This window comes from Jaculus jaculus, chromosome 12 (genome assembly GCF_020740685.1).
Source record: "Jaculus jaculus isolate mJacJac1 chromosome 12, mJacJac1.mat.Y.cur, whole genome shotgun sequence".
In the NCBI taxonomy this organism is placed as follows: domain Eukaryota; kingdom Metazoa; phylum Chordata; class Mammalia; order Rodentia; family Dipodidae; genus Jaculus; species Jaculus jaculus.
Genome location: NC_059113.1, coordinates 2,525,446 through 2,548,212, shown reverse-complemented (window position 1 = coordinate 2,548,212; position 22,767 = coordinate 2,525,446). Strand labels below are relative to the sequence as shown.

At 42.4% G+C, this 22,767-nt stretch overlaps 1 protein-coding gene across 3 annotated transcripts in view; it reads right to left on the bottom strand.

Moving 5' to 3' along the window:
- Positions 1-22,767, bottom strand: part of Znf608 (zinc finger protein 608) — a 122,453-nt gene that overhangs the window by 59,782 nt on the left and 39,904 nt on the right. For all 3 annotated transcript variants that reach the window (XM_045130664.1, XM_045130663.1, XM_045130662.1), the window contains one exon: positions 16,603-16,858. In XM_045130664.1, the coding sequence (XP_044986599.1) occupies positions 16,603-16,858 (256 nt within the window). The remainder of the gene's footprint in view (positions 1-16,602; positions 16,859-22,767) is intronic.

Here is a 22,767-nt window from a genome sequence, read left to right as displayed (position 1 = left end):
TAGCATGCACACAGCCCTGTGGCCACCCCTCAGCACTCCATAAATCAGCCGTGGCGGTGCACATCTCTAACAGTAGTGCCAGAGGTGGAAGCAGGATGACAGAAGTTCAAGGTCATCCTAGGCTACACAGCAAGTTTGAAGCTAGCCTGGGCTACTTGAGACTCTGACAAAGATATTCTACATACATATTAATAATTACACATTTGTCCGTAGGTTGCACTGCCCCAAGATAGAACCCAAATATATGTAGCCTGCGGACTCTGGGTGATAATGCTGTGTTAAAACAGACTTGGCAAAGATAGCACGTGCACAACTCTGGTCAGGTATACCGATAAGGGAGGCTGCTGTGTACATGCACGGAATAGGGGCATGTGGGAATTTCTGTGCTTTCTTTTCCATTTGTTTAAAACGACTCTTAAAAAAGAATCAGCACTTGAAGGCTGAAGATTGCTGTGAGTCCAGCCTGGGACTACAGAGTAAGTTCCAGTTCAGGTGGCCCACAGTAATACCCTACCTTGAAAAAACAAACTAACAACAACAACAAAAGCCCCCAAAACAAGCTGTTATTATTTTTTTTAATTAAACAAAGCTGAAAGACAAGTGTTTTGTTGTTGTTGTTGTTGTTGTTTTTTTGCTTTGTTTTTCAAGGTAAGGCCTTACTCTAGCCCAGGCTGACCTGGAATTCACTCTGTACTTTCAGGCTGGCCTCAAATTCATGGTGATCCTCCTACCTCTGTCTCCCAAGTGCTGGGACTAAAGGTGTGTGCCACCAAGACCAGCTTTGTTTTTTTTCATAAATGATTTATTCATTTATTTGCAAGCAGAGAGAGATAGAAGACAGAGAGAGAGAGAGAGAGAGAGAGAGAGAGAGAGAAGCACATCAAGCCTGTGGCCACTGTCAATAGTCTCCAGATCCATGTGTCACTGTGCAAGTGGCTTTACGTGGGTACTGGGGAATCAAACTCAAGGCGTAAGGCTTCACAGACAAATGCCTTAGCCACTGAGCCATCTCTCCAGCCCATGTTTTGTTTGTTTTTAAATAAAACAAAACCACATCAACTGAATGAATTCAACTACTTTTTTAAGGAATTTTTTTGTTTATTTTTATTTATTTATGTGAGAGCAACAGACAGAGAGAGAGAAAGAGGCAGAGAGAGAGAGAGAGAGAGAGTGGGCGTGCCAGGGCTTCCAGCCACTGCAAACAAACTCCAGAAACATGCACCCCCCTTGTGCATCTGGCTAACATGGGTCCTGGGCAATCGAGCCTTGAACCGGGGCCCTTAGGCTTCACAGGCAAGCGCTTAACCGCTAAACCCATCAACTACTTTTTTTAAATGTGGATTTCCAAAGCCAGGCTATAGGCAACAAAAATAAAAGTGGGATCCATAAAATAAGCAAAGACACCTGGATTTGATGGCCAGATAAGACAATGTGAGGAATGAAGAATGGGAGAAAATGTCTGCAACCTATGTATGATAAGACACACCAACCAAAATATGTAAGGAATGCATTCAAATCAACAGGAGAAATAAATTGTAAAATGTTCAGAATACCTGAGTAGGTATTTCTCAAAAGGCATATGCAAATAATGGAGCTGGGCATGTGGCTCCATGGGTAGACTGCCTGCCGAGCACATGTGAAGCCCTGAGTTTGATCACTAGCTCATCATACACTGGGTGTGGTGGCACATGCCTGTAATCCCACCACTTTAGAGGTAGAAAGATCAAGAGTTCAGTCATCCTTGGAAACATACTGAATGGTACCTGCCTGGAATACACGAGACCCTGACTTAAAGGAAAACAAAAACAGACAAGTGTGTGGCAAGATGCTCAACATTGGCAACCATCAAGAAACCGGGGCAGGCCAGGTGTGGTGGCGCACGCCTTTAATCCCAGCACTCAGGAGGCAGAGGTAGGAGGATCGCCGTGAGTTCAAGGCTACCCTGAGACTACAGAGTTAATTCCAGGTCAGCCTGGACCAGAGTGAGACCCTGCCTCGAAAAACCAAAAAAAGAAAAAAAAAAAAGAAACCGGGGCAGGGCTGGAGAGATGGCATAGCAGTTAACGCATTGGCCTGCGAAGCCTAAGGACCCAAGTGTAATTCCCCAGGACCCACATAAGCCAGATGCACAACGTGATGCATGCATCTGGAGTTAGTTTGCAGTGGCTGGAGGCCCTGGCATGCTCTCTCTCTCCCTCTCTCTCCCTCTCTCTGTCTCTTTCCTTGCAAGTAAATAAATAAAATATTTATAAAAGGAAGGAAGGAAGGAAGAAAGAAAGAAAGGAAGAAGGGAAGGAAGGAAGGAAGGAAGGAAGGAAGGAAGGAAGGAAGGAAGGAAGGAAGGAAGGAAGGAAAGAGGGAAAGAAAGAAATTGGGATAACAGGCTACTGGGCCCTCATCATTCTATGCAGTGCTGGGGATCAAACTCAGGGCCTTATGCATGCACTCTACCAATTGAGCCCATCCCCAACCCCTGAATGAATAATCTTAACAGAAAATGCACACAAAATCTTTTGTCATTTTGCAAACTTATAGAAAAGTATGAGTGGGAATTTCAAGATATTCGGGACACTATGAAAAGATCCAATATAAGAATTCAGGGTATAGTAGAAGGAGAAGAACTCCACTCCAGAGGCATAGTAGGCATCTTCAACAAAATCATAGAGGAAAAATTCCCCCAAATTGGGAAAGAGGTGCCAATACAGATACAGGAAACCTTTAGAACCCCAGCCAGACAAAACCCAGAAAGAACCTCTCCCCGCCATATTATAATCAAACTTCCAAACACACAAACCAAAGAAAAAATATTGAAAGCAGTTAGAGAGAAAAATCAAGCCACCTACAAAAGCAAGCCCATCAGGATTACAGCAGATTATTCAACACAAACTTTTAAAGCCAGAAGGGCTTGGAGTGATATATTCCAAGTTCTGAAAGATAACAACTGTCAACCAAGGTTACTTTATCCTGCAAAGTTATCCATTCAAATAGATGGAGAAATAAAGACATTCCATGACAAAAGCAGGTTAAAGGAGTATTTGAAGACAAAACCAGCTCTACAGAAAATACTTGATAGAATCCTCCATGCTGAACAAAAGGAAAAGCACACATATAAGGAACCTAGAAAAAACAAGCTATACTCAAATACCAGTTAACAGAAGAGAGCACAGGTAGAACCAGTAACACACACACACACACACAAAAATGGCAAACATAAATACACACCTTTCAATAATATCTCTTAATATCAACGGTCTCAATGCCCCAACGAAAAGACATAGATTTGCAGACTGGGTTAAAAAGCAGGATCCTACAGTTTGTTGTCTCCAAGAAACTCACCTTTCTACAAAGGATAGACATTATCTTAGAGTGAAAGGTTGGAAGACGGTGTTTCAAGCAAATGGGCCTAGAAAACAAGCAGGGGTTGCTATCCTAATATCAGACAGGGTAGACATTAGTCCGACGTTAGTCAAGAAAGATAAGAAAGGTCACTTTATATTGATTAAGGGCACACTCCAACAGGAGGACATTACAATCCTAAACATATATGCACCTAACATGGGGGCTCCCAAATTCGTCAAACAAACACTACTAGAACTAAGGTCACAGATAACACCAAACACAGTGGTGGTGGGTGACTTTAACACCCCACTCTCATCAATTGACAGGTCATCCAGGGAAAGAATAAACAGAGAGGCATCTGGACTAAATGAGGTCATAGAAGGAATGGACCTAACAGATATATACAGGACATTTCATCCAAAGGCTGCAGAATATACATTCTTTTCAGCAGCACATGGAAAATTCTCTAAAATAGACCATATATTAGGACACAAAGCAAATCTTAAAAAATTCAGGAAAATTGAAATAATTCCTTGCATTCTATCTGACCACAATGGAATTAAACTACAAATCAGTAGCAAGAAAGGCTATAGAGCATACACAAAATCATGGAAACTAAACAATACACTACTAAATGATGAGTGGGTCAATGAAGAAATCAAAAAGGAAATCAAAAAATTTATAGAGTCAAATGATAATGAGAACACAACATACCAAAATCTCTGGGACACAATGAAGGCAGTTCTAAGAGGTAAATTTATAGCCTTAAGTGCCTATATTAAGAAATTAGAAAGGTCGCAAGTAAACGACCTAATGCTTCGCCTTAAAGCCTTGGAAAAAGAAGAACAAGGCAAACCAAAAATCAGTAGACGGGAAGAAATAATAAAGATTAGGGCAGAAATTAATGAAATAGAAACAAAAAGAACAATCCAAAGAATTAATGAAACAAAGAGTTGGTTCTTTGAAAGGATAAACAAGATTGATAAACCCTTAGCAAATCTGACCAAAAGAAAGAGAGAAGAGACACAAATTAATAAAATCAGAGATGAACAAGGTAACATCACAACAGATTCCAGAGAAATTAAAAAAATCATAGGGACATACTATAAAAGCATATACTCCACAAAGTATGAAAATCTGAAAGAAATGGATGATTTCCTTGATCTATATGACCTACCTAAATTAAATCAAAATGAGATTAATCACTTAAATAGACCTATAACAAACATGGAGATCCGAACAGTTATCAATAATCTCCCAACTAAAAAAAGCCCAGGCCTGGATGGATTCACTGCTGAATTTTACCAGACTTTTAAGGAAGAGCTAACACCATTGCTTCTTAAGCTTTTCCAGGAAATAGAAAAAGAAGGAATTCTACCAAACTCCTTCTATGAGGCCAGCATCACCCTGATACCAAAACCAGGCAAAGATAGAACAAAAAAAGAAAATTACAGACCAATCTCCCTCATGAACATAGATGCAAAAATTCTCAACAAAATATTGGCAAACAGAATACAAGAGTATATCAAAAAGATCATTCACCCTGACCAAGTAGGCTTTATCCCAGAGATGCAAGGATGGTTCAACATACGCAAATCTATAAATGTACTACATTACATAAACGGGTTGAAGGACAAAAATCACATGATCATCTCATTAGATGCAGAGAAAGCATTTGACAAAATCCAACATCCCTTCATGATAAAAGTCCTACAGAGACTGGGAATAGAAGGAACATATCTCAATATAATAAAGGCTATTTATGACAAGCCTACAGCCAACATTTTACTAAATGGGGAAAAACTGGAAGCTTTTCCACTAAAATCAGGAACAAGACAAGGGTGTCCACTGTCCCCACTTCTATTTAATATAGTTTTGGAAGTCTTAGCCATAGCAATAAGGCAAGAGACACACATAAAAGGGATACAAATTGGAAAGGAAGAAATCAAGTTATCATTATTTGCAGATGACATGATTTTATACATAAAGGACCCTAAAAACTCTACTAGCAGGCTGTTAGAGCTGATCAAAACCTACAGCAATGTAGCAGGATACAAAATAAATACACAGAAATCAGTAGCCTTCATATATGCTAACAACAAACACACAGAGGATGAAATCAGAGAATCACTCCCATTCACAATTGCATCAAAAAAAATAAAATACCTTGGAATAAACCTAACCAAGGAAGTAAAGAATCTATACAATGAGAACTTTAAAACACTCAAGCGAGAAATTGCAGAAGACACTAGAAAGTGGAGAAACATCCCTTGTTCCTGGATTGGAAGAATCAATATCGTGAAAATGGCAATCTTACCTAAAGTAATCTACACATTTAATGCAATCCCTATCAAAATTCCAAAGGCTTTCTTCATGGAAATAGAAAAAACAATCCAAAAATTCATTTGGAATCACAAAAAACCTCGAATATCTAAAATAATACTGAGCAACAAAAAAGAGGCTGGTGATATCACCATACCTGATTTTAACCTATACTACAGAGCCATAGTAACAAAAACAGCATGGTACTGGCACAAAAACAGACATGTAGATCAGTGGAACAGAACAGAGGACCCAGATGTAAGCCCAAGTAGCTATAGCCACCTGATATTCGATAAAAATGCCAAAAATACTCATTGGAGAAGAGACAGCCTCTTCAGCAAATGGTGTTTTGAAAACTGGATAAATATCTGCAGAAGGATGAAAATAGATTCGTCTCTCTCGCCATGCACAAGAATTAAGTCCAAATGGATTAAAGACCTTAACATCAGACCGGAAACTTTGAAACTGCTAGAGGAAAAAGTAGGGGAAACCCTTCAACATATTGGTCTTGGCAAAGACCTTCTGAATACAACCCCAATTGCTCAGGCAATAAAACCACAGATTAACCACTGGGACCTAATGAAATTACAAAGATTTTGCACCGCAAAGGACACAGTGAAAAAAGCAAAGAGGCAACCTACAGAATGGGAAAAAATCTTCGCCAGCTATATATCTGATAGAGGATTAATATCTAGGATATACAAAGAACTCAAAAAGTTAAATAATAAGGAATCAAACAAGCCAATCAAAAAATGGGCTATGGAGCTAAATAGAGAGTTCTCAAAGGAAGAAATACGAATGGCATATAAGCATCTAAAAAAATGTTCTACGTCACTAGTCATCAGGGAAATGCAGATTAAAACTACATTGAGATTCCATCTCACTCCTGTCAGATTGGCCACCATCATGAAAACAAATGATCATAAATGTTGGCGGAGATGTGGAAAAAAAATGAACCCTTCTGCACTGCTGGTGGGAATGCAATTTGGTCCAGCCATTGTGGAAAACAGTGTGGAGGTTCCTAAAACAGCTAGAGATTGATCTACCATATGACCCAGCTATAGCGCTCCTAGGCATATATCCAAAGGACTCATCTCATTTCCTTAGAAGTACATGCTCAACCATGTTTATTGCTGCTCAATTTATAATAGCTGGGAAATGGAACCAGCCTAGATGTCCCTCAACAGATGAGTGGATAATGAAGATGTGGTACATTTATACAACGGAGTTCTACTCAGAGGTAAAGAAAAATGAAGTTATGAAATTTGCAGAAAAATGGATGGACCTGGAAAGTATTATACTAAGTCAGGTAACCCAGGCCCAGAAAGCCAAGCGCCACATGTTCTCTCTCATATGTGGATCCTAGCTACAGATGACTGGGCTTCTGCGTGAGAATGAAAATACTTAGTAGCAGAGGCCAGTAAGTTGAAAAGGAGACATAAAGGGTGGAGAAAGGAAGGGAGGAGGATACTTAATAGGTTGATATTGTATATATGTAATTACAATGATTGTAATGGGGAGGTAATATGATGGAGAATGGAATTTCAAACGGGAAAGTGTGGGGGTGGGGAAGGAAGGAATTACCATGGGATATATTTTATAATCATGGAAAATGTTAATAAAAATTTAAAAAAAAATCTTTTGTCATTTTGTCCTGGTCAGTCTAATAAGAGCTGGGCTGAAATATTTTTTAAATTGTATTTAATAATTGATTTTACAAAATGGCAAACTAGATTCCTGGAACTATTTTGCATTGTCTAGAACCAAACATATTCTAAAAGCAAGCTATTCCTTACAGAAGAGCCTTACTACTCAAACAGAAACCCTACCGAGACCGCACCACTGCACTCTTGACTTTACTCAATAGTCCACAAACATGTACGGCACGCTTGTCCTGCACCAGGCGAAGGGGACCCAGGAGGGCAGCGCACAGATGGGATTGGGACTCGGAACACTCCTGGCACCAGGCGCTGAGGGAAGGCGTGCTGCAGCCGAGCTGGCCCCAACTCTACTCACACTACCTAGATGCTGTACCTATAGAGGATGCCATATCATGTCACCCTTAAAAGAAAACCTCTAGTTATTGCATCAAGATTCATTGCTTCTTTCTACAGCACTTTGTGAAATACATGGTGACTTTGGTTTGATAACAGGCAGGAATTCAGAACGCAGGGACGCTGTGAAGAGTGAGAGCTCTCCAAGTCCACTGCTGTAGTTAGTGCCTCTCTGCTGGGAGGAAACACATAACCAAAAGCAATGGTGGGAGGAAAGTGTCTAGTTTGGTTTATAGTCTTGAGGAGAAGCTTCATGATGGCAGGGGCCAGCATGGCATGAGCAGAGGCTCAACATCACCTCTGCCACGGCAGGTGGAAAGCAGCGACAGGAGAGTGAGCTGGGCTCTGGTTGTAGGTAACTGGCAATAACACCCCTCAGCCCTCTGCCTACAACACACCTCCACCAGGAAGTCTCCACTGTCAGCTGCGAGCCAAGCATTCAAGACACATGAGTTAATGGTGACAGCTAAGTCAAATAGCCACATCTAGCCTCAGCAAGGTCACATTCAGACCCTCAGAGCTACTGCCCCTTCCCCCACCCCTTCCCCCTCCCCCGCCAGACGAGCTAGCGGAAGAATCACATTCTCTGACTCGAGGACTAAAGCACACGCGATGGCAGGGAGCTTCCTCTGGGTCACAGGAAGTTGCTATCTGGCAAGCACGCCCAGTGCCATGCCTGACAGAGTACGTGCTCAGCTCAGCTCAGCAAATCACCCCTCTGTCTTGCCCACAAAATACAAAACTGCAAAGATTCAGGAACAAAGAGGCAAAAGTCACCAAAATAGAGGGCTGCACTGAGTGAAAGGGTCCTTACTGAGTTTCATTTGGAGTGATGAAAATGTTTTGAAATAAACTATACTGATGGCTTCAAAACTCTGAATATAGCAAAAAAAAAAAAAAAAAACCCACAACAATTGCACATTTTAAGTGGATAGACTGTATGTTATATGAGTTATATCTCAATAAGACTGCTATAAAAATTGTGTAAAAATCAATGAAATACTTTAATCAATATGCTAAGATGGCCAACAACTATTCTTAGCAAACGATGAGATCATTTTCACCTTACAGCTGGAAATTTATCTTTGAGTCAAGTCACAGTAACATCAAGACTTTCCTTATAAACTCCTCCTTAGAGGGCAAACCATAAAGAAGTAAATCAAACACACACACAGCCTCACTCGAGAACTGTCATCTTTTTTCCATGCCTGAGACTGAAGAAAAGCTGACTTTGAAATGTTTAAAGTTTTGTATTCAAATACAGGAATGAATTTAGCTTTAATATAAAGCAATAAAAGGGGTTAACAATTCCTTTCCCTAGTTAGTTTAAGACTTACTGCTCTGTGACCTAACACATCATGTCACCACCAAGAGATAGAACAAAAGAGGCAAAGATAAATGTGGGCCTACACGGAAGCCAAAGAGGGCCTGGCTTCTCAGCCACTGGGAAGACGGTTTACACTGGAATGGACAAGGGTTGGGGAGCCGGAGTCCATCCCCAGTGGAGACGGTCTTTGATAAAAGCTTCAGCAAGATGTAAGAAAAAGAACGAGCTATGGAAGGTCACCCCATTCTGGATCTGATGATGGAAGAGGGCCACCAGGTAACGCCCTCTCCGAAAAAGGGTGAGATCAATCATACCCCCCCCATGCCTGGTGGATGGGGCAGATAAATGTCTGCACAAGAGACAGACACCAGGAGGAGCCCATCCAGCAGCAACGGGGCCAACCACCCTGCACAAGAGCATGAGAGTGTGCGGCAGCCCAGGAACGCTCTGGGTCCCTCACACCTGGACAACCTCGAGCTGGGCTTCGCTCTGCGGGGATCCGGCCTGACTGACATGCACTTTTGAAATGTACATGCCTGTCTCATTACCTTTTTCATACCGTTTACTCAAGTGTTAATATAGTTTTGATAAGTAAATATTTTAGGTTGCAAAACTTGACTCCTTCTGTTTACATAAATTAAATCACAGACACTCTGACCTTGGAAATGAAGGTTATATATTCAGTACTGTATTGCCTCTTTTCAACTCCTAAAATACTATTCATTTTCAACTTGTTTTCATTTATAAATAAAACACACTATATTTATTTTAAAAAAAAAATGTTTGGCTTAAAAACGTTAAGCTGAATCCTGTTTATTTTTTTTTCACACTGTCAACTACTATCACACCCAAAGTTTGCTCACAGCATCTTATCAGCACAGCACAGGACAAGCAGAGCCAAGACAAAGCAAAGCCCAGGAAGACAGAAGAAAACCCTCACAGCTCCTCTGTTTCCTTTCCTCTCCTCTCACATGGTCTTCCATGTGCCTGCGTGGAGACCCACCTTCCTTTGCTTCCTGTGAAGCTGAAACAGTCATTTCACTGAGCTTGGAAGTACTTTGATGGGCTTCATTATTGTTTGTTGATAGCTTTAAACTGATGGTTTAAACTTCAGCATTTTAGATTGCCATGGTGGTTCAAACTGGAAGTTCTGGCTACCCCAGGAAGCCAAAGCTGAAGGGTCACTAATTTCTGGAGTTTAAGGCTAATTTGGAACAATTGAGCCAGAATGTATCTCAAAAACCAACCAACAAACAAAATCCACACTGCTTTCAGAATAATCAGAGGCAGCTAAGATACTCTTTTTTTTTTCTGGCAAATAAACAGACTGGGTTTTCAACTTGGGTTTCCTTTATCATCACATGAAAGTGGACAAGATAGGTGAACCTTGGGGTGATGGGTACCTTTGAGCTGTTCTGTCACCAATGGTGATGGCTCTCGAGAAGCCATCAGCACTGTCAGTGGCAGCCCCCCTGCCACTGGCCCAAGAAGGTGAGGGAAAAGTTCATGGCCAGAAACCCAAAGAAAAGTGATTCTTTAAGCCTCTAAACTTCTGTGGACTTCTGTCCTAGGATCAAGGCTGGACCCTTTCTCTTATCACCACAGAACTGTCTGGCACACTCACAAGGGGGCTGATGCTCCTTTGAACCGTGGTCTCAGGCACACACACTCCCTTCTCCTTGCCCCCAACAACTGCACTACCACAGTCCTCACGGATACAAGGGGCTAAGGAGACACACAAGGCCACGGGTCACCTATGCTCCTTGTGCACCCTGGTTGGGTTTCTCTCTTAACTTCCTTTCTTGGGTTTCTTAACCACAGAGCTATGTACCTCAGTAAGTAATGTTCCACTCTGTAAAGTATTGTGCAAACTCTGTGCTCAGTTACCAAAACTACAAAATAAGACTGGGTTAATGTTTAATCTTACTTCGGATTAATCAGAATCTCAAAAGAAATGTTCTACTTAAAGTAAGAAAATGGAAAGGGAATGCTGCAGAAAAGCAGTAACACCACCACACATTAGGCCTGTCTTCAGCTAGAGTCAATGTTTGCCTTTCAAGGAATTAGCTTAAAACCCAAATCCAGCACATTTATGGCTCTGCAGATACAAGAGAAATAGAACTTAAGAACATCTACAGTGGTTTAAAAGAATTATTTAATTCTCCACTAATTACCTTTTTGATTTTTTTTGTTTTTCGAAGGTAGGGTCTCCCTGAAGGTCAGGCTGACCTGGAATTCACTATGCAGTCTCAGGCTGGCTTTCAACTCACAATAATCCTCCTAGTGCTGGTATTAAAGACATGTACCACCACGCCCAGCTGGTTTTTTTATTTTTTGAGGTAGGGTTAATTACTTTTAAAACATTAATTTCTCCTTACTTAGAAACCAAAGACATAGAACACAGGGTGGAGAAGACCCCTTCTCACACCTGACATTAAACCTTAAGTCTTAAGACTTAACTTACTCTGTCCTTTGTCTTTCCATTATCTTTTCTGAAAAGCCTCATTGAAGTTCTAAGCACCTTCTTGCTTTTTATTTTATTTGTTTATTTTGAGACATAGTCTATGTAGCTCAGGGTAGCCACAAATTCAAGATCCTTCTGCCTCTGCCTCCCAAGGGCTGGGATTCCAAGTCAGAGCCATGTGCTGCCCATGTAGGTGTGATGCTTGAATTGTGTGTGAACCACTTTCCTTACTCCTATGGTTTTCTGGAGTGTTCCAAAATTAATTCAACAGAAACCACAAAGCAAGGAACCACATGTGCCTAGCTCCTTTGGAATAGAGCCATAAGGGCCACACTGCCCTGTCAGCTAGTGAAGAAGAAAAGCCCAAATCCTGAAGTCCCTGGGGTCACCTGGAGCGTCAAGGCAGGACTCCCTTTTCCATTTCTGATTCAATAACTGCCTACCACACTTCTGCATCTCGATAGACATCTGCCAGAGAAAGGCTGGTGTCCCTGCCCAGTTAATACTTGGGAACTGGAGGCAATAACACATGCAGCTCCCTAAGAGGGAAAAGATCACAAGACTTGCCAAAGGTCTAGTTAGCCCACCTACCCCTCCCCGATCCCCAGCTCCACTCAGGTGGTTCTCAACCTTGTCTGTCCATCAGAAATTCCTCTGGGTCATTCCTAAGACACTAGTGGCAGGTCATCAAAACAGACCAACTTGGAGCCTGGGATGGTGCCTGAGCATCTGCGTGCTTTAAAGACTTCACTCCAGATGACTCAACAGCACAGCAAGAAGAACTCATGCTTTAGTATCCTGCAGATGTTTTAAAGGCTGCTTCTGCAAAATACCAGTTTTCCTTTCTCCCTGCTCCTTTTCTTTGGTGGCTTTGCTCCACCATTACAATAGCGAAGGAGAGGGAGGGTGCTGCACCCGAGAACCAGGGAGGTTGTGCACAGCCGGACCGAGTCTGTCCGCCACCAGCCTCCCAGCCAAGCCCAAGAGAAACCCAAGTCAATAAAATGCAAAGGAAACTGACTGAAGAAAGCTGAAAATTTAAGCTTAACACATACACTTACTCACATTGCTGTATACACCATGTTTTGCTGCTTCTTTTTTTTCCAAAACAGAACAAATCTTAACCTAATTTCTACTGGACATGTGTAGCCCAAATGTCACAAATGAAATGCCAAGGAAATTCTTTCCAACATCTGAGATTAATTTGGCTTAATACATCATTGCTCCTACACAATTACCTTAAAGAAGCAAGATCAGAGGAGAATAACCAAACATCCAAATGTAGTAACAGTTTTTCTCTCCTATCAGGCACACTCTGAAACCCGCCGGCTTTGTCTGGAGGGAACGTCCCGAGCCCGGCAGGCCGCAGCCGGCAGCAGTGCTACAGCGCAGACCGCCGCTCGTCGAGTGCGGCGTCCACGCGCAGGAAGGGACTCGGCACTAAGTCTGTATTTCCCATTCCAGTCCTGCTGCTCCCTACCTCCATCCAAGGAAGTCACAACAACATTTAGCATTCCCCAGTGTTTGGAAACATAAATTCTTAAAATTCTGGGATCTGAAACACAGGCGTATACATCTACACATGTGTGAACACAAGTAACAAATTAAGTTCGTGGAAAACGCTATGAGTTACACAAATTTTTCCAAAAAAATATGGAGGGAAGGATTTTGTTCAACCTCATCTATAGCACATTAGTCAAATGCACAGGGAAGCTTTATAAGAGCCAGACTGAAGCACTCTGATTAGAAAAACCTCCTGTCACATACCATCGAATCATAGTTCAGTCTCCTTTTTCCTCACACCATCTGCTTTTTTGGTTGTTTGTTTTGTTTTGTTTTGCTTTTCAAGGTAGGGTCTCATTCTAGCTCAGGCTAACCTGGAATTCACTATGAGTCTCAAGGTGGCCAGGAACTCACGGTGATCCTCCTACCTCTGGCTCCCGAGTGCTGGAATTAAAGGCGTGCACCACCACACCATCTGCTTTTTAACTTTGCAAAATAACTGGCTCTAAATATGTTTGTTTTGTGACTATTTTTCCCAAGAGGGAAAAATTAATTACAAAGTGAGTCTAACTTTTAAAATTCATACAAAGGCTTTAAATATACTATACATATAAATGCACACATACACATATACGGCACACTCTTGAAAATGGGTATAGATTAAGCACTCATCTTATGACTCAGGCATTCATTAAGATTAGTTATTAAATTCTATGGAGATCAGAAGTTTAATTTATTCAGCAAAAAATAACTGTGAACAGCTCCAGCTCCTTTTGTCACCATAGTAGATGTCTACACATCTTAAATCCTGAAAAGTGTTAAGTCTGAGGTTGCAAGGGAAGCGTGGGCTGCCCAGGGTTTGCTACTACCATACTTGAGAGCCTTCCTTCTAGAGCTATAAGTGGGGTGAATGAATGCACAAAGACATCCACAGACATGAAAGGGTGGCAATAGAGAAAAGCAGATCTATTAACATCTGGAGCCCACCAAAAACGAAAGTGCACGCCTGTCTGTCAATCCTAGCCCTCAGGAGGCTAAGGCAGCTGAGACATGAGTTCATTACCAGCCTGAGGTACATTGTCTCAAAAAAAAAAAAAAAAAAAAATCTAGAAACTAAATATTTTACAAGCCAAGCAGAACTGGTGAAGTTTTATATCTGCAATGTCAAAATGATATTGTAAAGCTCTTTCAGGCATATGACTAGAGAACTAGAATTCCATTTTAATTCACATACTGCCTTAGTTTATAAACATACATTTTTTTCCTCCCCAAATAATCCTCTTTTATTAGAAGCTAAGGTTAAAAGTCAAAAGTAAACAGACTTCTAGACAAACTGAAAAATAACAAAAGCTGTCCCAGAAAGCTTGTGGCTAATTTTATAACATCTACCACCCAGTGAGGTAACGCTACAGGAAGTCAGTCCTACCGGACACTTACATAAATAAAATTATGACAAGCAATAAACTGACGGTTGCCGGCTTGCTGCTAAGAAACGGGAAGACAAGGCTCCACCCTAACAGAAAATGTCCCAAGTGCAGGAAACATGGAGTTCAAATTTATGGACATAAATCCCCATTCTTCCAAATGCATGCCTAGACTCATTAACTATGACACTGTTGATGTCCTTCTTGCTTTTCTACGCCTTTCACAGGGATGGATCAGACAAAATCCCTTTCTCCATTTCTGCACTGAGGGAAGCCGCAGTGCACAACTTCGGTAAGGAGAAGCTTGCTCTTGGCCTGGCCCTTGGGGACAAGGTCCTGAGTAAAGAAACAAGGTAAGAAAAAATTCATTCCAGTTCCTTCTTAATTTTATTTGTCTGCATATATATATGTGCTACATAGGAGCCCCTTTGCATCGAAGCTGGGGAATTGACCCTGGGCCAATACACAGTGGCAGCAGTACTTTTACGACCACAAGTCAGCTGAGCCATCACCCCAGCCCTACAGTGTTATTTAACATCTTGCCAGAAAGTATGAGACACCAAATTTAAAAGGACAAAGAGAGAAAAACTATGAAACCAAAAATTTCCAAGGCCAAAACTAAATTTCAGCTCTCACCTCTCTTTTAGCAAGTAAGATTACACTCCACAGCTACTGTTATCACTCCTCTTTCTTGTGTAAATACTTCTTTTTCTTCATCCCTGGCACTAGTAAGATCACAACCCACAGCTGCTATTATCACTCCTCTTTCTTGTGTAAATACTTCTTTTTCTTTTTCCCTGGCACTAACAAGATCACACACCCCACAGCTACTGTTACCACTCACTCCTCTTTCTTCTGTAAATAATACTTTTTCTTCATACCTATCACACCCCACAGCTACTATTATCACTCCTCTTTCTTGTATATAATTCTTTTTCTTCATCTTTGCACTAGCTACACTTTTGCAATCTGATTGTCAAACATATCACACATAAATATATAGAATAAATAGACTTCAAAAATTTCTCCACGAATCCTCACATTTCTACCTTGAAACAACTCGAGCTACTTCTTGCTTTACAACCAACCCATCTACTTCCTTGCCCTCCATCCATCTTCCTTGGCACATGTGTTACCTGCTTCCTTTATGTTTCTGATCCTCAGTTTTTCCTCTTGGAGCAGAGGAAGCAAACAAATGATTCAGTCTCAGCCCCTTCTTGATCCTCTCAGCTTTGCCCACAAGCCTCTCACAGGTGACCATGACAGTCCTTCCCCACTGCCATCACCTTTTCCCTGGCCAATCTGGCATCAAGCGGGAAAGTCCTCCTGCACTTCCTTTGTTCCCTCTGGAGCACCAGTGGCTTGCTTCCTCCTTCGGCTCTTCCGCTTGATGCTCTGTGAATGGAGTTGGCTGCCCATAATCCCCATTGGTAGGTTGTCAGTGTCCCTGGGCTGTCAGTAACACGGGCCATCTGAAGCACTCTGCCTGATGACCAAGTGCTGAGAGATGTGGCCAACCCTGCTCTGGATCTACCCTATCAGCATGCCCCATGCTCCGATTCATATTTCCAATGGTAATAATAGATTGGCCCATTTCTATTGAGTCTTGTTTCCTCTAAGACTAATGGATTGCATTTGCCAAAGGGCTTGCTGAGGTAAGGGGCAGGAAACAGCCTGTCTCCAGCCTTTGAAGAAATGACTGGTTCACTAGGTTAAGCCTTTGGCCTCAGTCACATTGTGACCATGGTCTCCCTATGCGCAAGGACCACTGCTGGATAGCAGGTAAGGAAATGAATGTTAAGATCCTGCAGCACAAAAGCAATCATGTCAAAATAGACCATGGATGAAATGAATTTGAGATCTCTCTTCCTGATTTCCAAAAAACAAAATCTTTTAGAAGAAAGTTAGCTCTGATCTCACTTCTCAAAGTCCTTGCACTTTAGCACTCAAGGCGAAGAACCACTTTTAGGGATTTTGATGTGTCCCAAAGGTAAACACAGCCATGAACAAAAACATAAGCCAGCATAGTTAGTTTTTACTTCAACCACAAGTCAGAAAGCCTCGGTCCATTTCCTTTAGGTGCCACAGAACAAATCCCACTCACAGACAGACAGAAACACATCACGGGAAGAGGGCAGAGGGAGAAAAATAAAAGTAAAGTGTATTTACCTTCTTCTGTTTCATGCCACACGATCCCTTCCAAATTCACACTGGTCCCAGGTTCACAGGGCCCAAGACACTCTGGCTCTGTCACTACTCCAACTTCACATGTATTGACACCCACTGACCGAGTCCGAACCAAAAGCTGCTCGACGGGTGCTGCAATATTGGATGAAGATGGGGAAAAGTAGGAGGGTAGAATCTGAGGTGCGAGACTGCTGGCAATCGGCGGCGGTGGAGCCGGTACTGTAAACAGGGGGTCAACCTGAAAGACAGACAGGCTTACTGCAGTGGAGCATTCTGTGGCCCAAGCAATGCAAGCTCTTTACCCCCTTTCTATAACAGATCATCATCCCACATTCCATTTGCAATTTTAACATGCTTTGAACATTCTAATGGTGCCAAAACATAAAGTGGAACCACAGTGAGCATTTTCTTTGTTCATGCCAAACCGGAGGAGCACAGGAGCACTAGCTCCTGAGCTAGAAGCAAGCCCTCTCAGCTCACCCATAGGTCGATAGCTTTTTGGTCTCAACAGATGAAAATGAAAAATGCTTTGCAAAATTTAGATGATTTCCCACTTGTACCAAAACCTTATTTTCAAATTTATAACATTATCTAAAGGAGAAACTCTGATAAATACTAATAAACGATAATATCTACATTATTGGATGTTTATGTAGAAGAGATAAACTAAAATTGTTTTTAAAGTACTTTACAAACCATAATGCATTAAATATCAACTTAGTCTGCTGAAGATATAAACTTGATTACACACGCAGGCACATAAGCTAGATGTTATTAGCCTATATTAAGCACCAGCTCCTAATGAAGTGTTCTATTGCAAAGTTTAGCAGAATTCATAGAGAAGAAATAAAAGCATGTGCCCATGACAGAATGTGATTTTTCTCCAATGCGCACATCCTTCTGTGACTCCACGTATCAAGATCTTTGAGGAGTCTGACCAAGGTTTGGCAGCCTCTCACGAAATCCAAGAGACAGAAGTGACCCAGGCGTAGTGGCAGACAAGGACGGCCTTCTGGGAGCTCTTCCACGTTCAGACATCTGACCGAGAGCACCAACGCATACAGATGTTCTGAATACAACATCACCAGCCAACCTAGCCATTCATTTGGCCCACAGGGCGTCTTCCTGGATGGCTGCAAGACAGCTTTTCCCCTACAGAAAGGTTGTCAGGCATGTAAAAGCCACACAAGGACACTTAAGTATGAGGTCCAGATTGCCTGTGTCCTTGTGTCCCACCCAGATGCAGCCAGTATGTACGGGGTGATACCTTGCCTCTATTATCAGTTGGTTTAATAAATTACAAAGATTACAAAGGACACAAGAAGCAGGTCATCTCAACTGCAGTTCCCACATCCATTGCCTCGTACACTACACTTGCAGCCTTTAGATTACAGACGCAATGTCATATATAGTCTTAGTTGCTTAAAAAGAAGTAATAAAACCAAAAGTGTATTTAATAGAGTCAGAGGAGGAAGCGAGCTACTAGCTAAATGGCTGAAGCAGTCACTAGAGTGGACTCCTTGCTGAGAGACTGGAAGAACAACTTCCACAGTCTGCATTCCACCAAAATGATAAACTGGCTTCCCTGGCCTGAGTGATCCAAGACGCAGGAGAACAGCCCTTCACCCATCTGCATGTTAAAGAAACTTAATTTCCTGCTCTCAAAGCTCCATAAAACTTCCTTTGCTCCATACTTTTTATTGTTCTGCATTGTTGAACACAGAGTCCCAGAAAGAAAAACATTTGGCAGTACCAAACCCCAGATAAGGTGATTTACGCTTTCATGTAAGTCAGCTTACTGGGGATCAAAGCTCGCACAGATAGTTCCTGTTTGAAAACAGGGCTGACACATGAAGAAAGGGCTTCTAAGGAAGAAATTTAAACAGGAGGGGCCCAATAGTACCTATTATTTGTTTTACTACAACTCAAAAGCTGTCTGAGGTTAGAATCATTATCCAACATTAAAAGTCAGGGGCTGGAGAGATGGCTCAGCAAGCAGTTAAAGGTGCTTGACTGTAAAGCCTGACAGCCTAGGTTCAATTCCCCAGTACCCACGTAAATCCAGATGCACAAAGTGGCACATGCAAGTGGAGTTACTTTGCAGTGGCAAGAGACCTGGCATATCTATTCCTGCTCTGTCCATCTCTTCCTATTAAATAAATAAAAATACTTTCAAAAAGATAGAAATCAATTACTGATGTACTTTTTTTATTGTATGTTTCCCAACAATTTGCATGGTTAGGTGTAAAATGATGGTATCCATATAAAAACAAAAGGACAAAATGGAAAAATATTCTGAAAATACTCTTACATCACCTGATCCACAGTCATTTAGCCCACATTAATAGCAACAGAACAAATATGACTTCTGTTGATATACAAGGACATGGAATAACATCAAAGAGACAGGAAGTCTTAGAATGCAATAATGCTCTGGTTTGGAAGATGAGGACATGGACAGGCATTCTGAGGCACACCATGTTGACACTAGGATTTTGGCCCCAAGCCTGACACTAATTAGCTTGTGACCTTTGATAGTCAATTAACCTCTCTGAGGCCCATTTTCCATAACTAGAAAGTGTGTTCTTCAGCCTTCTAATCTTGATGATAAATCCTACTATACCAATTTCTAGACTTAATCCCTATTTGAACACAACTCCACTTATAGACAGGTTTGCATACAAACATACAACTCATATATTTGTGATATCAAACTTACTTAAAAAATTGTGGTGCTGAGGCCTAACCCCAGGGCTTTGTACATTCTGAGCACATGCTCTACAGATGAGCTATATACTCCCAACCCACAGTTCACATTTCTAAAGAACAGCGGTGGTTGGAGAAGAGAGATTTTGTTATCCAAGGCGGACAAACAAGATAACTGTACACTTATTTCCATGAACACAATTCTGATGTAGTAAAGAAAGTTTAGTTAGTGATATTACTGAAGGATCTTGGAGCCCCTTCAATTTAAAATGAGGGAGATAATGTTCCAAAGAGTTTTGCTGAAAATATGATCTTAATATAAATAGCATCCCAATGTGATACTAGTCTAAACTCCTTAATACCTGAGAGATCTAGTCTTAAATATCTAAATCTTTGATTCACTCTCCCAAGCAAATTTTTGTTAGTTTTCCTCCTGTTCTAGTTTTCCTTGTTCCCATAGGAAGTGGGTTAGCATGAGCAAGGAAAGAAAGAAAGGAAAGGGCCACCTTCTTTCAATAATCCACTGCCTGGAAGATGAACGATGTGGGGGCAGAGCCCAGGCCCTCCCCTGTAGCAACCAGGACGCCAGCCCCAGAAGAAAGTGGGCTGCTGTTAGAAACACTAGTATTATTTGCCAGTGTTTAAGAGCTTTGAGAAAAGAATGCATTTCATTTGCTCTTACAGTAGTACCGGGATAACACATTCCTCACGTTAGCCACGTACAGCTCATGTTTATGACTTCAGCCTTTCCCTTAGACAATCACAGAATGTTTTAGCAAGAAGGGTACCTACATTAATTTACCCAGTTCTAGAGAAAATTGTGAGCTACATGTGTGCTGGGGACAATAGGCTACCCCCAGTGTCTGCCCAGAAGAGCTGGGGAAGAAGCATACTGCCAGCGACAAATGTACAACAGTCCAGTCTACCCTGGGAGACCAGACAGGGGTGGAACACTCCAATCATGCGGCTATGGTTTCTGCCAAATCACTCTCCCAATGGACATGTTGCTCTGAAAAAATTTCAGTGCCCTTGTACATTGCATGTCACACAAAACCACGTGTACCACAGATAAAATGGGATTTTAAAGAATATTCAATAGCTAATTTTTTTTTTTTTTTTTTGAGATAGGGTCTCTCTCTCTCTCTAGCCCAAGCTGACCTGGAATTCACTCTGTATTCTCAGACTGGCCTCAAACTCACAGCAATCCTCCTGCTTCTACCTCCCAAGTACTGGAATTAAAGGTATGTGCCACCAAGGCCTGCTCAGGGTCTCAATGGGCAGACCAGTGTGGACTCAAACTCTGGATCATCCTGCCTTCATCCTCTAGGTGACAGAATGACAAGCTTGTACCATCACAAGGGGCTTCAGCAGTTATTTTCACCTTATACAAAAGATCAACTCTACTGCACCCTGATTCCTCAGGTCACTGATCCACCCTCTGAACGATAACTTCTTCAACCAGGGAAGCTCCTTAAAGCAGAGGGCAGCCATTGGTTCCCACGGGTCTCCCTCCTGTGCAGAGAGGTAGCATACGGACAGGGACTGTGGGGTTCGGTGAGCAGGCAGGCCAAGGTTCAAGTTCTGGCCCTTCCAGTACTTGCTGTGGGAGTGGGCTAGTGACGGTGCTTCTCCAAGGCTGCAGATGGGGTCTGAGGAAGGGGACTGCTAGTGACAGCTACCCACGCCGGGTTGCAGTGCGGACCCAGTGAAATGAATTCACGCAGAGCAAATGCCCAGCACAGCGCACGGCTCAGCGAACATGGGCTTGAAGAAAGTCCCTGGCCTGGTCTTACGGTTCCCCAGCTCTGCACACAACCTAGGAAGCTCTTTTTATATGCTTCTATATTTAACACGAATCTATAATCCCCTCCAAATGCATGGCTAAGTGCGGTTAAAGTGTGATAAAAGTATGCGAAAATGGGGCTTAACCCGAGAAGCTCAGCCTGGGGAAACACGGTTTCTTTCATCCACCAGCACCTGGCAGCAGTCGGCTTGCTTAATCCACCCCCTGTACAGTTTTATGGTAACTATGAGTGTACCTCAGAGATCATGATGAGTCCTAAGCTGTTACAGGATCTCTCATAATCTGCATTTGCACCTCTTCCTCACATACTGCTGCACCCTAAGTCTACTCATCACACATGCACCTAATAAATCCCTGCCATGAGCTGAGCCCTGTGCAACCTGCTAGTGAGAAACTGAGCCCAGGACGACCAGGTCCCTGCACCTAGGGCAAGACTGTGACTCAGGCTGAACGACTATGAGCTGAGCCAGGTAACAAGAGAACTGCACTCACGAGACCTTCCCCGGCAGCCAAGGGCAAAACACAAGGCACTGGGGAGCCACAGCACAGCGTAGACGGCAGTGTTCAGAGGTGGAATCCCAGTGAACCTAAGGCAAGCCACGTCATCTGTGACTCTGTCTTCATCCAAGACGTGAGAGCTCCCCGAGCTAACGTGACATGAGGGCACACAAATACCCTTTGCTCAGGACCAAGCACAGTGCCCCACTCAGAGAGCAGGAGCAAATGATGCCAGTGTTATTTCATTATTACAAATACATGTGTGGGCTAAGTCAAACTGATAGGGGATGTTTTCCCATATGGCCAAATGGAAGGATTTACTACATTCAAAAGCAATTCAAAAACAAAAAGACAATTAGGACTATCTTTCAAGGGGGAGAAACAGTTGTAATCAGATATTCCGCCTTTAAAATCAGCAGGGGATTAGTGGTCTAATAGTACTAATAACTAGAATAAAAGATCACAACAAAAACCCAGGTGAGTTTTAGCAAGGGTTCCTTTGTCAAAGCTCTTTTCTGTGATCTTGATGGGACACTGATGTCACCTATTAGAGCCCAAAAGCAGAAAGCTGCCATCTCCAGCAGAAAAAGGAAAAAAAAAAAAAAAAGAGAGAGACCTATAAGTCTAACAGCTGGTGGTGGCAGCCTGTCAAACCGAGGAGAGTTAATGTCAGGAGCAGACGCGCGGCAGTCTCTCACTGTTATTCTACATGATTATTCCCAGGTGCCGGTGTGCGCTGAGCAGTAGCCTGGCTATTTATCACACCAGAGCTCTAAGAGCAGGGGAGGGGAGGGCGGGGGAGGGGAAGTGGGGAAAAGGTTATTTACACAGATAGTGGTACTTAGCGTATGTAATCAGAGGGCTGGGGAAAAACTCTGCCTAGGTCCCGGCAATATTTTCTCTGTTCACCTGACTTCAAGGGCTTCCTGGGCGCTGACAAGCCAGTAAGGCTCCAATGCTAGCATGTTGGGGGTGGTAGCTTTTCATCACTTGGACATCTGACCATGTCGGCCAGGGAGGGTCTTCAGGTCCAGCTAACTGACCATATGTACATGCAGAGGGGACTCCAGGGCAGGGCGGGGGAGGTCACTGCTGCTCCACCTACACTAACAAAGAGACGAGACAGTCACAAGGTGCTA